Source organism: Harpegnathos saltator, unplaced genomic scaffold (genome assembly GCF_003227715.2).
Source record: "Harpegnathos saltator strain DR-91 unplaced genomic scaffold, Hsal_v8.6 scaffold110, whole genome shotgun sequence".
NCBI classification, from domain to species: Eukaryota; Metazoa; Arthropoda; class Insecta; order Hymenoptera; family Formicidae; genus Harpegnathos; species Harpegnathos saltator.
Genome location: NW_020229885.1, coordinates 415,584 through 430,095, shown reverse-complemented (window position 1 = coordinate 430,095; position 14,512 = coordinate 415,584). Strand labels below are relative to the sequence as shown.

Sequence of the window (14,512 nt, the reverse complement as noted above, 5' to 3'; positions counted from 1 at the left end):
GAAGGGACATATAACGATGTTATTCACTTGATCTTCAGTAACTTTGTTAAGGTCATGTAAAGATGATCTTTAAGTTTTTAAATAAACTATGTTTTTTTCCATACATAAATTTGGTAATTTTACGTATAAAATTATTAAGATAAAATCATGGAAAAGTAAATACTTCCCAAGAGATATTTTATATTTTAACTTAATATTTTTAATTAACTTAATTTCTAACTTAATATTTTTGAATAAAAAATATAGAATATCTTGTAAACTATTAACACTTTTCAATTACCTCTTACGTCTTATTACGTCTTATTACTTTTATAGAATAATAAGAGGAATCAGTTGATGATTAATCTTTGTATATTAGTATATTAACAAATTTACAAAATGTAAAGAAATTTTGTTTCATTTCTCTATGTTTTTTTCTTTACAATCAATTTTATCTGTTTTCTTACATATAAAAATATGAAGATAAGTTTACTAAAAAATGAATAATTTACGATTCCACATTTTGTACTGAAAAAAATCAAGATAAAATATAAAATACTTTTTTCGGGAACTGTATATTTACTTTTTGATAATTTTATTCTAGTACTTTTAAAAGAGCAGAAAAATTGGTTTGTATGATAAAACTCACGATTCCATTAAAAATATTATTTTATTAAAATATCATCATGCCATTGTCAATAATATAATAATCAAGGTTATCAAAAAGTAATCTTAAAAACGACGTTACGTTAACCCATTAACGCCCAAGGGGGCGTATTTTGAACATGATTTTCAGTGACTTTATTTGCAATGTTAAAGACCTAAAAAAATTGAAAAATATTATTTCTTACGTAAAATTCTATGCTATTTCAGAATCCATCATCAGAATTTGTGTAAAATGAAGTCTACAAAAGAACTATGGCGGTTTGTAAGTCAAAAAATGCAAAAACATCGAAAACAATTTTTTTTCGATATTTTTTTTCACATAGATATCTTATGAAACTCCAACTTTTTTCGCAACCATCGGTGCACAAAATAGTTGTACTTTAAGAATATATTTTCTAAATTTGTCAAAATTATCATTTCCATTTAAAAATGGTGGCAAAATCTCAAAAATTTACGAATTATCATATTTTTTCCACAACTATTCGTAAATTTCGGATAAGCAACGGCTTATTATTACTAAGAATAATGAGATTGACATTCGCAATTGATTTTCGATCAAATACACAACTTCCAATATGGCGGTTTCAATATGGTAGCCAATAAGGTGTGAAAATCGTCGATTTTTCTACATTTTTCCTAAATCTTTCTATGAACTTTCTTTCTCATAACTGTTTTACGCACGAACTATTAATATAATATATATTATCAGATATATACCAACTATTATTATGAATTAATTAATTGGTATATATCAATAGACATAAATTTGAGAAGTTATAAGGCAGTAAACTCAAAATAGTAGAAATTTTTGGCTATTAAAGTTCATTACTGCTATACATAACTAAATATTTTCCTAGATTCCTAATATGTGATTCAATCATTGAATGTTCGAATAAAAATAATAACCTCAATAAATTATTATATAAAAATACATATTTCTAATTTTATGAGTTATCGAAAAAAATTTATTTTTATCAAATGTCGCTAATCCCTTCATAATTTTTTGATACTTTCCTTCAAAGTTCATCATTTTTTGTACAATTTACAATGCATCATTCTCATTCATTTTTGTACGATTTACAATACATCATTCTCATTCATTTTTATCACCAATTGTTCGCAAGCCTAGTAATATCTCTACTGTAATTATATCTTCCAATAAATAAAAAATTATTTCGTGGTACCTGGATGATTCTAGTTGATTTACTAATTGAAATTCAAGTTGAAGGTTGTAAAACAAGCGATCAATATTTCCGCTTTGTTTTTCTTAAAATGTTGACAAATTTATAAAAATATTTATTGTTTATCTCTCTACTGATATATACCAATAAATTAATACATAATAATAGTTAATATATATCTGATAATATATATTATATTAATAGTTCGTGCGTAAAATACGTTATGAGAAAGAATTCATAGAGGGATTTAAGAAAAATATAGAAAAATCGATTTTCACACCTTATTGGCTGCCATATTGAAAATTGTGAAAATTTGATCGAAAATCAATTGCAAATATCAATCTCATTAATTTTAGTAATAATAAGTCGTTACTTATCCGAAATTTACGAATAGTTCTGGTAAAAACATGACGATTTGTAAATTTTTATGATTTTGCCATCATTTTTAAATAGAAATGATAATTTTGACAAATTTTAAAAATATATCCTTAAAGTACACCTATTTTGTGCACCGATGGTTGCGGAAGAAGTTGGAGTTTCATACTATATCGATGTAAAAAAAAAATATTGAAAAAAAATTGTTTTCGATGTTTTCGTATTTTTTGACTTAAAAACCGCCATAGTTTTTTTGTAGACTTCATTTTACACAAAGTCTGATGATGAATTCTGAAAGAACATAAAATTTTATGTAAGAAATGATATTTTTCAATATTTTTTAGACCTTCAACGTTGCAAATAAAGTCGCTGAAAGTTATGTTCAAAATATATCCGCTTAGGCGTTAATGGATTAATTAAGTCACTGAAGGTCAAGTAAGTAATATCATCATAAATTTTTCTTAAAACTATAACTTTTGTTTGAAATATTTTTCTATGTTTTCCTTAATCTCTAAAATATTTAAAGTAACAATAGTTGTTCACTTATCGTGTGTGTGTGCACGCGCACGCGTACGTGTGTGTACATGTATATATGTATGCATATACGCACGTGTATGTATATACGTATATATGTATATATCTATAAATATAAATATATATATATATAAACTTTTCCAAAAGTAACGGAATCCCCCCCCCCCCATCTCAGAATCTATGCATTATAGGGAAAAATGACCCGAACAAAAGTTTTAGGGTTCATAAAGTTCTGTTTTTTTGTAACATCAAATTTGACCTTGACCTCGACCTTGAAGGTCATTTGAAAATCAACTTGCGTTTTTTAAATGGGGACCCCATTTTTTATTACAGTGTTTTTTCTACCAATTAATTTGAACAACTTTTGTCTAAAACATTTTTTATTTGCCTAATATTTTTTTAGATATTTGAGGAAAACTTAATAACTTTTTCAATATTTAACTTATGATATCTCGCTAACTATTTGTCGGAAGAAAAAGTGGTACTAGACTTTCTTGCTTTATATAGTCTCAAGAATATATTGTTACAATAGTGCCCAGTTTTGTTTTGTTAATTTGATGATTTTGAAATTTCCAAAAGTCAATAAGTTAACATAAGTCGGGGCGCTATTGTAACAATATATTCTTGAGACTACATAAAGCAAGAAAGTTTAGTACCACTTTTTCTTCCGACAAATAGCGAGATATCGTAAGTTAAATATTAAAAAGTTATCAAGTTTTTCTCAAATATCTCAAAAAATATTAGGCAAATAAAAAAATGTTTTAGACAACAGTTGTTCAAATTGGTAGAAAAAATAGTGTAATAATAAATAGGGGTTTCCATTTAAAAAACGCAAGTTAATCTTCAAATGACCTTCAAGGTTGAGGTCAAGATTAAATTTGAGGTGACAAAAAAATAGAACTTTATGAATCCGAAAACTTTTGTTCGGGTCATTTTTCTCTGTAATATATAGTTCTGAGATAGAGATAGAGGTTCGTCACTTTTGAAAAACTTAGTATATATGATATATATATATATATATAGGGTGTCTTAAAACTTTGAGACATGGGCTTCATAGGGACATAGAGCTAAGTGAGAGGAACAAAAAAGTCCACTACCATAATGTGAAAATCGTAGTAGTTTTTTAGTAATAACCACGTTTGGCGTTTTCCACGCCCATCGCAGCCTATAGACATTCCGCGGTAAGCTGTGTGCGTAGGGGCTGAGCGATAACGCGTTTCGCGCTGACTGTCGCGATGGCATCTTGGCGCTTTAACGTCGCGCGACGGTCAGCGCGAGCCGCGTTATCGCTTAGCCCCTACGCACACAGCTTGCCGCGGACCGTTTATAGGCCGCGCTGAGCGTGGAAAACGTCAAACTTTGCACTGTTATAATTAAAAAACTATTATGATTTTCACATTATGGCACAGGACTTTTTTGTTTCTCTCACTTAGCTCTATATCCCTACGGAGCCCATGTGCCAAAGTTCTGAGACACCCTGTATATATATATATATATATATGATGTATATATGTATACTTTTCATAACGGTAATATATGAAAACAAGTTAAATTGTATATATGTATATGTGTGTATATGCATGCGCGCGCGTGCATATATATACATATCATATATAGGGTGTCCCATTTTAATGTCCCACTCCAAATACCTCTTCAGTATTGAAGTTTCAAGGAAAATGATCTGAATAAAAGTTGTAAGGATTTAAGTAAGCTACCTTATGATGACTTTGACCTCTATTTTCAAGGTCATTTGAAGGTCAACTTGCATTTTTTAAATGGGAATTCTTGTTTTTTATTACACTTATTGATTTTTGGAAATTTCTAAATCATCAAGTTAACAAAAATCAGGGCGCTATTGTAACAATACATTCTTGAGACTAAATAAAGCAAGAAAGTTTAATACCACTTTTTCTTCCGACAAATAATTAGCGAGATATCGTAAGTTACATATTGAAAAAGTCAAGTTTTCCTCCGATATCTAAAAAAATATTAGACAAACAAATGTTTTAGACAAATGTTATTCAAATTAACTAGTAGAAAAAACAATATAATAAAAAATAAGGGTTCCTGTTTAAAAAACGCAAGTTGACCTTCAAATGATCTTGAAAATAGAAGTTAAGATCAAAGTCAAGATCATCATAAGATAGCTCACTTAAATCCCTACAACTTTTATTCAGATCATTTTCCTTGAAATTCAATACTGAAGAGTTATTTCGGGTGGGATATTAAAATGGGATTACCTGTGTGTGTGTGTGTGTGTGTGTGTGCGCGTGTATATATATATATATATATAACATATATATATATATATTTACAATTACATATACAATATACATATATACAATTTAACTTGTTTTCATGTATTACCGTTATGAAAAAATGAAATTTATACATTTGCATTAATGCATACATATAAAGCTCTGCTAGATTAACTAAAATTGTATCCAAGCTTCTCCTAAAAACATTTCTATAGATTATTTTTAATATTAATAACATGATCTCAATTTAAAATGTATATTCTTGTGTATATTTGAATTTGAGACTCTCATGATATATAAATTGGCATTAAATGTGACTTCCTGGACAGATATGTGTATTTGACTGAGGATAAAGCAATGAATATCTCATTACTGGCAATTGATTATTTACACAATTAAGCCATAAATTTGCACATGTTATGTGATAATTATTATCATTATAAACAGCTCGGCCACTTGTAATAACTGTTAAACATAAGGAACAAGATATACATTCTCCCTGACGTAATGGCCAAACTGGTAACTCGGTTACAATCTAAAATACATAAAACAATTAATATATATGTGTATGTATGTATATATGTACACATACACACACACACACACACACACACACACACACACACACACACACACGCACGCACGCACGCACACACACACACACACACACACGCACGCACGTACGCACGCACGCACGCACGCACACACACACACACAAGTCCACAATGTAAACAAGCAATACTCACTGGTATATTTGCATAGAAAGGCTCCATTTCAGCCCAAATTCGATCAATGTCCATTAAAAGATCATCAAATCCAATAATGTTTATATCCAATTCTTTATATGAAAAATTGACTCGTCTACAAACAGCTGCAACTTCAGCTAAATCTAATAAAACATATTTCATATATATAATTTTGTATTTCAAATATTTCAAGAAATATATATATATTTTAAAATAATACAAAATAGATTTCTTATAACCACAAAGCGATTATAAAAAGCTCTTTTTATAATCAAAATGATCTTCATGTATATATTTTCTTCTTATTTTACAATAACAATAGTTTTTTTTATTACTTTCTGGAGATACCTACGGCAAAGAAAATCATACCCCTGTGCTGAATTTAAGACTTCGTGCAAGATTAATTCAGATGTAATATTAGTAAATATATTAGCTGCGACTTGTAATAGCAATATACAACTTTCCATATATTGTTTCCATTCCCAATATATATTCTGCAATCAAATAACTAATAATGTACAACATAAAGATGTCCCCTTCTATATAACTTTTTATATTTTAATTATATATATACCTGCTGTGGAGCTTCTACAACTTGATCTTCTTCTATATTTGAAGGTAAAAATGATTTAAGATCTAAGCTAGGCACAGATCCAGATCTTGGCAGTGCTTCAGTTGGACTACTAATTAATTCTACACTATTTATTGAAATAGCATCCTCTTTCTGAATATTTTTCCCTAAGAATAATATACTACATGGTTTAAATGAAATAAGATCCAAGCAGAAATAAGGTACAGCATAGCAAAATCACTAACCTGACTCTATCAATTGTCCTTCAATTCCATCATCAAGTTTCAGATTATCGAACAATTCAGATGCTTCAGATACAAAATTCAGATCTGCCAAGTGACTATTATCAATATTAATGTGAGCTTTACACTCAAAATTTGTGAATATATTACTAAAGCTTTCAGTATCCAAAATATCTGATATTGAAGAATTAGCAATTGGTTGTTCCGCAGACATAAATTCACCAAATTCATCAGCTGATTGATTATTAAGAATTAGATCTAATTTTGTATCATTTATAACAGATGTTTCCTGAACTAATGCACGCAATGCACTGTATTTGTCTTCAACAAGTTGCAAGCTCATTAAATCTTGTTGAACAGAATCAGATATATCTACCATGACAGCCTACAGATGATAATTAATGCGTCAACAGAAGTGATAATTTTATACTTATATAGACATAAAAACATACTTGCTGTACAATTTCCAAGTATAATGTTATTTACCTTTGATGTTAACTCCATTTTAGGTAATACTTCTTTATTGTTACTAAAATGTATGGTCTCTGTTATACTTGCCAAGTTATTAAAACTATTGTTATATTCTTTAGGCATTTCATTATTTCTTATTATAGTATCTTTGAGTATTACTGTTTTCGATTGATTCTTTACTGCACATTTAGGAAATAGATCTGTTACAGATTCTGTTGTAGACTGATCCTTATTTTGATACAGCATATTTGTAGATGTAGCTGTACGAATTTGTGCATTAACATGTACAAGTTTTGTTCCAACAGTACTTTTTTTCCCCTTATCAACTGATTTCTTTACTCCTAAATTGTGATTGGCAAGTCTGCTGCCAATTGCGGAACCTTGTTTACTATCCAAAATTGGTATTGTAGAGATACTAGGAATCGGTGCACTCTGAAATTCTGTAAATTCATCACAGGATTCATCAAAGGATGATGTAAGTAATGCATCAGTTTGAATATTTGATGATCGCTTAATATTTTTAAACATATTATGATTGTTTCCAGCTGTAGTGAACATTTGAATCTTAGTATCAAAACAAGATTTTCCTAGCAGATTGTTTGAGGATATATTTGCATCAGCCATTGCATTCCCATGAATTTTAACTTTAGTTTTTTCCTTAATATCAGAAGTACATTTTTCTTCTATACTTGTGTTATCAAACTGAACTTCCTCATTAGGAAAATATTGAAGTTTTGATGTATCCATTTGTGCAGTGGGTTGTAGATTGATCAAACATTCTATGTTCAAATATGGTGTTGGTGGAAAAGGAAGTAAATGCAATATATCAAGACTATTGAAAGTATAGGATGTTTGAGCAGCAGCCACAAGGGCTAACACTATGTATAACTCTTGCTCAGTAAGTTGTCCAGAGTACTTCTGGTTGGCCAAGCTCCATATGTGACCAAGAACATCCGTAGGCAGCTGGCTAGTAAGTAATAGCGGAAAAACCTTGTTAGTATCGACTAGTACCTCAGATTGCACATTATTCGATCTGACGTGATCTTCTCGCACAGCTTCCCAAACCATTTTATAAACTGGTGGTAAGGTAGTCGAGTTAGTCCATAGCCAACTCGGTAGTTGATTCAATCTCTTATTTGCGTGATTCTTATTCATATTTGTATGATAAAATTTTGCGACAGCGAGTAGTTTCCCTACTACAAAAGTTGCAAATCACGTGAACTCGTCAAGCAACACAGTTTCATCTTTTAAGCTACTAGCTCGATACATATATTAATGTTAACATAACGAGAAAATCGAACATCTGCTTAACGTCGATCACATCTTTAGAACACTTAGAACTTGCACAAATATTTTCTTCGTATAGTGATGTTCACTACAATATCTGTTTACATATACACAAAATTTTTTCACAATATCTCACATCATTTTTCTTTCTGCTTATGAATTTTTATCCAGTCATAAATATAACACCTTAACTTTTATTTTGTAACAACTGACAGATATGATCAGAAACGTTTGATGTTAATTTCGACAATTCTGGGACTACTAAATATTGTTAAGGGTTTATAGCAGCATAATATTAAAAGACAAAATGATCGTCTTCCGAAATACTTTGAAAGTATTGACAGTACTGTTTTCCTGTTTCACAATTGTTTTCAACATGGTGCAAAAGAGTTTTTTTTTCATTCATTCAATATATGGCTCTGAGCAGAGTTATTACATTCCTTCTCTTACGCTAATCACGATTTTGGAAATAAAAGAGAAACAGGGACAACGCGTACGCAGTCCCCAAGATAAAAAATATGCGTAGTTACAGGAACCACATCCAACCACTGCAGAGGCGAATAAAAGACTGGTGCAAAAGAGTACTAGTTACTTTTTAACGAAAGTTCCTAACGATACGGGCAAGAGTACAGGCTTTTGCATAACACATAATACATAACACATAAGAGAATAAACCAATTAGTTTTCTTCATTTCCCTCCTCAGGACAGAAATGAAGAACTCTGATTTGTTGATTCTTTTATGCGTTGTGTAGTATGTATTATTATGCAGAAGTCTATGCTCTGGCCCTACGGCTACATGGAATTCGAAATAGTGGAACGAAAAAGAAACAGGAAGGCAAATGGTAGAGGTTAACTAATCAGAGCAATTTTGTTCCATTGTTTATTGTAAAACAATGGAACAAAATTGTTCTAATTGGTTAACTTCCATTATTTGCCTTTACTATTTCTCTTCTATTCCGCTATTTTGAACTCCATGCAGCTGTGCCCTAAAGAACTATTAACTTCTGGGGCCCTATTCTTGAACTATTTGCGTATACGTAGAGACCCTATAATCAGAGTCGCGCAACGACCATAAAGGTTAGGTAAGCGCAGCCATGTTTCGTCAAACATATAGATATAGTCGTATAGCGGGACATTTAAGTTCCAAAATATTAGTGAAATAGCATATTTGCAAATGTTAATTTTTCATATAGTTTAAATGTTTTTTTTATTAATAACATGTCATATGTTACTATATTGACATACAATATTAACATAAAATTGTCACGCTGTTAACACAAAATATAAACAAAAAATGAAGAATTTGTTGCCCTAACAACGTACTCGAATTTTGCATAACAAAACGCTTCGTTCTGAATATAATAAAATATTATAAAAGGAAACATATTTGAAACAATATAAATACTAACATTAAATAAATAATAAACTTAAGTTTTTCTTATATCGTATGCATCGCCATTGTTTTACTATCGAAATGCTTCTTTGGTTCTTTTCGTTTTGTACACGCTATCTTACATCTAAATGTAGCATATTTATTATATATTTTCACCTGTAAATTGTGACAATTTGGTATAAAATTGCACTTTATGTAAGAAGTAAATAATTGTTCTGATTACATTTTTACATTATATGTCACAATAGATTTTATTTGTTTCTGGTACTGCCTAAATATATGCTCCATTTGTAGAAACATATCCAATGTCGCTTTATTAACGTGAAATAATGTGTTTGTTTTGTAACAACGTATTCGTACTAATTTATCATAATACAAAGTTTTGCCCTTAATATTACAAACTGAACGAATGCATTTCTTACATAACTGCGTATTTTTTTGTAGACTATGAATTATGTACCCAGCTATGTTATATAAAATGTTCATTTCGATATTATTCACGGTGGGAATTTCTGCTACACTGATATGTAATGACCTATCTATGTTATTATTACATGAAGGTGTTTCTTTCTTTGAAATAATAACATCTAAAAAACCACTTAAGTAATTTGTGTCATCTTCTTCGTAGTTGCTTTCTATAATATTACGTATATACAATGAAATACAAATAAGTTTTAAATTATTCTTAAATTGTAAAGCGTTAGGAACAGGATTCTTTGATCTTATAACTGAAAATAAATTCTCAACACAGTCTTGAGTAAAACGAGCAGTATAAACAAATTGAAATGCTCTCTCTTCTAACAAAAACTGAGTAAGCTCTATAATGGATGTTGTGGCAATTATTATGCCTCTTTGCACGGGCTTAAATTGACCTTTACTACCAACTGTTAAGTGTTTAAAAAGATATATACATTCATGTAAAAAAGAAACATTTTCATTGAGCTTATCTATATATAATTTTCCTAAAGCTACTGAACAGCGTCTTGCTGTCATTAATGTGAACCATGTGGCAATTATCTTCACAAACCAAGCTGTTGCTATATATTGAGGAGCATTATTTTCATCTGCCAAAAATTCTAGAGCACTGCTTACGTCTGTACTTAAAACATTTTTTGCTCTATTCACACGCATTTTTGAAAACTGATTATCACATTGTACATAAGATTTATGTAGTTTTGGCGTTAACAAAAACTCTAAGTCTTTTTGTTGCTCAAGTAATTCTACAAAGTGATCAAAATGCACTATATTTGTGGGCAATACTCATTTCGTCCATACTTAAAGAACATTCTTTATCTCTTTCATTTTCGAAATTCGGTATCTTAAGTTTTAGGAACTCAAATATTTCATCAGATATTCCGCTTGAAAATTTGAGACCTTGTAACCTATTTTGCAGTGTTCTAATACTTGGTAATGGTATATTTTGTTTTCTTAATTCTTCATAACCACGTTCACCACAAGCAAATTTGAGACGTAATGCTTTTATAATTGTTTCGTTATCCCAATGTCTTGATCTTATAGAGTCTGTTAGCAAAGCACGCAATTGATCATTTGTGAACATTCGTTTCAGTTTCATTTTGTATAAATTGGTGTTGTTTTCTTTTTTCAATTTTCTATTACGATCTTTCGATTGTTTTAGTTTCCTTTTTAAAGCTTCATTGCTTTCTAATAGTTTTGTAGAATATATACATCTTTTGCACTTTCCTGATAATATTTGTTTGTCCCTCATCGATTCCTGACTGTAACTTGTTGATGGTGAGTTGTGTGACTTCTGTGTAAAGAAAGTATATATACATACATGTACATATATAAAAAATAAATATAATATATAATATACACATAAGATTTCACTTATGTAAGAAATTATAAGAAACCATGCTCACTATTGTTTGTATGTTGGACGACTGATCTGAGTTACCTTCAGTAACGATAGTAGTATCATCAATGTTGCTTGTATTCAAATTAACTTCAGAATTCTCGATTATTTCAGGTTCAGGTTGTAATTGACAATTTTCATCAATGTCTAACTGTTTTTCAGTGAGGTTATCTTTATTATTATAGAAAAAAATACACTGCATGAAAAAGAAAAAGAGAATGTAATTTTAATAAATTGAATCGTTCTCTGTGCCTTTTATTATTTTCATCTTGTTTCGTCAAGGAAATACCAAAAATTGTTAGAACCGCGTCATGCTTTAACCTTCGACGACTATCAGGTATAGTCTTCATCCACATTGCTGGTTCAAAATGGATCTATGCGAAATAATTAATACATCTTTATACATAATATTTTGTTTTATTTAAAACAAAATTAAATAAAAGTGATATCAAAAACTAACTTCGCATAAATACGAATTATTTGTTGGGTTCGAATATTTTCGCCCCACATTTGCTGCCCATTGTGTTCTGCGTTTTTCGTCGCGAAGAAATACTTTCATTACATAACCTTTTGTAGCCGAATTATAACAATTTGGTGCACAACAACCTGGCATTTTGAATTGACACATACACATTTACACAGCCATAATCAGTAGCCACACGCAACTATTTTGGTATAGTTTGGTATAGTACTATAGCTATTAGTTTGACGAAACATGGCCGCACCAATCAAACGCTGGGACGTCGTTGCGCGACTCTGATTATAGGGTCTCTACGTATACGTAAGTGGCAAGTTTCGACTAATCGCAATGGAAAATCCCTAGAACCGTATTCTTGACAGTCGCAAGTGAAACGTATACGCAAATTATCATTCACAATGTAACGAATGGGTAATACCATCCGTTTCTCTCGAAACGTATGTGATACCAGAGAGAAGCCTGAGAGCGGGCATGGTTACATTTATAGCGTTATGGAAAAGTTGGCTGATTCGAAGCGCCAACTGGGTCCATTTTTCATGGACATAAACTAGCCAATAAGCCATAAGCACATAAGCCAATGTCCACGATTTGTCGGTACTATTCCGTGCTATGTCCATAATTATTTGGTTCTGTTCTGTACTATGTTCACGAGCGAGCTAGATTAGTTAGATAAAAACGAAGAATCGGTCTTTGTCTCACCACCAGCGAATAGACAATCGCGACGATAAACTGAAGCGAGCCAGCAGCGATGTTACCGTAAAGCAGACATCGCCGTCTCTCCTTTCACCCCCTTGTTTTCCTTTCCACATTGTTTTATATTCATAATTCGGAAAATAATTTCGAGATTTCGGACGATTTCTAGCAATGACGCGATAACGCGCGGCCACATTAATTTGTCATGACTTTTATATTACTTATAATTACATAAACGTCCATATATGCAAATTATAGATAATTATTGCGCGTATGTTTTAATATTGTACAATATGGTATATAATAACAACAACTTCATTTCTTGTAATTTTTTTAAGATCTGCGTTGAGGTCGTGAATTAATTTTTTTCTTCATCAATCAGTTTTCTGCAAAAATTACGATTTTTTAAATAAAATATAAAATGTTTCTCTTCTCTTCTCTCCGAAGAGTTAATTAAAAAATATGTACTCCATAGAGTCAACTAAAAAATGTGTAGTCAGAAGAGTCAATTTAAAAGTGTACTCCGAAAAGTCAATTTAATAGCGTATTCCGAAGAGTCAATTTGAAAGCGTACTCTGAAAAATCAAATTAATATTGTAATCCGAAAACTCAATTTATAATAGAATATTTACTTCGATAATTCAGCTAAAGAAAAAAATATTTATTTATTATTATATTCAGAGAATAATATTTAATTTATTATTTATACTTATCTTACTTATGCTTGCCCTACATATGTTTCTTTGAATGAGAAATTTAATTTGTTGACTGATTCAGATTCAGATTTGTTAAAATATCTCTTATACGCAACTCTTGAACAGGTAGGTAGTAAAATAATTTTCTTTCTTTACGAATTTTATAAACTTTTTACGAACATAAAAATTGAAAGATTCTCAGAGAACAAATAACTTTTCTTGAACATTTAAACCAAAGGAAAATCTTTTCCCATTAATAAAGAATGAATAATTAATATCTCATACAAGAGGAATCTTCATCCTTGAAATCACCGCGCGATTTTGCTTTTAGAAAAGTATAATATTGATGTAATAGTAACAAATGCTATCCAAAAACGGTGCAAATCTTAAACGTTTTTGAGAAATGCAGTTTGAAGTTTAGTCTTTTCTGTTAATGTCGTTATAGCAGAAGAATTACCAATTTGCTTCAGTAGCGCAGTGGATCAGGCTTTGTGATATGAGCGTAGAGGTTGTTCAAGTGTGTTATTTTTGCTATCACAGGGAAAACTATGTAGAATGTATAATAATACGCAGACAAATTCTTTACATAATCATACTTATTTCTTTTAGCATGAATAAAAATGATCAATGCTAACGTGATAAGTGTATATCGCAATTGTACGTGTATGCAATTGTACACATACACACACATATATACACACGTATACCAATGATGTCAAAACCGAATAATTCGTGAAAATTTTTTATTGATCGCAATTGTACGCAAAGACGAAAGAGAAGTACACAGGTCTCCGCGGTTATCTCGTCATTAATTGTCTATGAGCTGATAAACAGTTGATCTCCGATATTTATAAGTTACACTTGCCCGCAGCTTGTTCGGTTTTGACATCATTGGTATCAGTGATGCGAATTTGGTGACGCGCTTGCACGAGGATTCTTCCCCTCCTCCCCCCCCCATGCACGCACATAGCCAGCTCGGTCAATCCGTGTGAGCCACGCTATTGTCGACGCGCCGAGCGAGCGAGCGAGCGAGAGAGAGAGAGAGAGAGAGAGAGAGAGAGAGAGAGAG

The 14,512-nt window shown here is 30.8% G+C and overlaps 2 protein-coding genes across 6 annotated transcripts in view; both read right to left on the bottom strand.

Annotated features, from left to right (window-relative positions):
• Positions 1-8,990, bottom strand: part of LOC105182149 (synergin gamma) — a 52,242-nt gene extending 43,252 nt beyond the window's left edge. For 3 of the 5 annotated variants that reach the window (XR_003113211.1, XR_003113212.1, XR_003113213.1), the window contains exons 1-5: positions 7,039-8,988; positions 6,556-6,937; positions 6,314-6,477; positions 6,092-6,233; positions 5,740-5,882 (exon numbers count right to left, since the gene is read on the bottom strand). Coding sequence is in view for 2 of the 5 variants with exons in the window: in XM_011139360.3 (XP_011137662.1) it covers positions 5,301-5,528; positions 5,740-5,882; positions 6,092-6,233; positions 6,314-6,477; positions 6,556-6,937; positions 7,039-8,178 (2,199 nt within the window). In the remaining 3 variants the exon portion in view is untranslated. Of the gene's footprint in view, positions 1-5,097; positions 5,529-5,739; positions 5,883-6,091; positions 6,248-6,313; positions 6,478-6,555; positions 6,938-7,038 lie in introns of those variants that run through there. The other 2 variants (XM_011139360.3, XM_019840925.2) reach the window with 2 other exon arrangements.
• Positions 8,991-9,876: 886 nt separating this feature from the next.
• LOC109503748 (uncharacterized) lies at positions 9,877-11,765 on the bottom strand. Its single transcript, XM_025300811.1, has 2 exons — positions 11,585-11,765; positions 9,877-11,472 (listed from the first exon to the last, which is right to left on the bottom strand). Exon 2 carries the CDS (start codon positions 11,428-11,430, stop codon positions 10,936-10,938), a length of 495 nt encoding a protein of 164 aa, XP_025156596.1. The 5' UTR covers positions 11,431-11,472; positions 11,585-11,765; the 3' UTR covers positions 9,877-10,935.
• Positions 11,766-14,512: the final 2,747 nt, after the last annotated feature.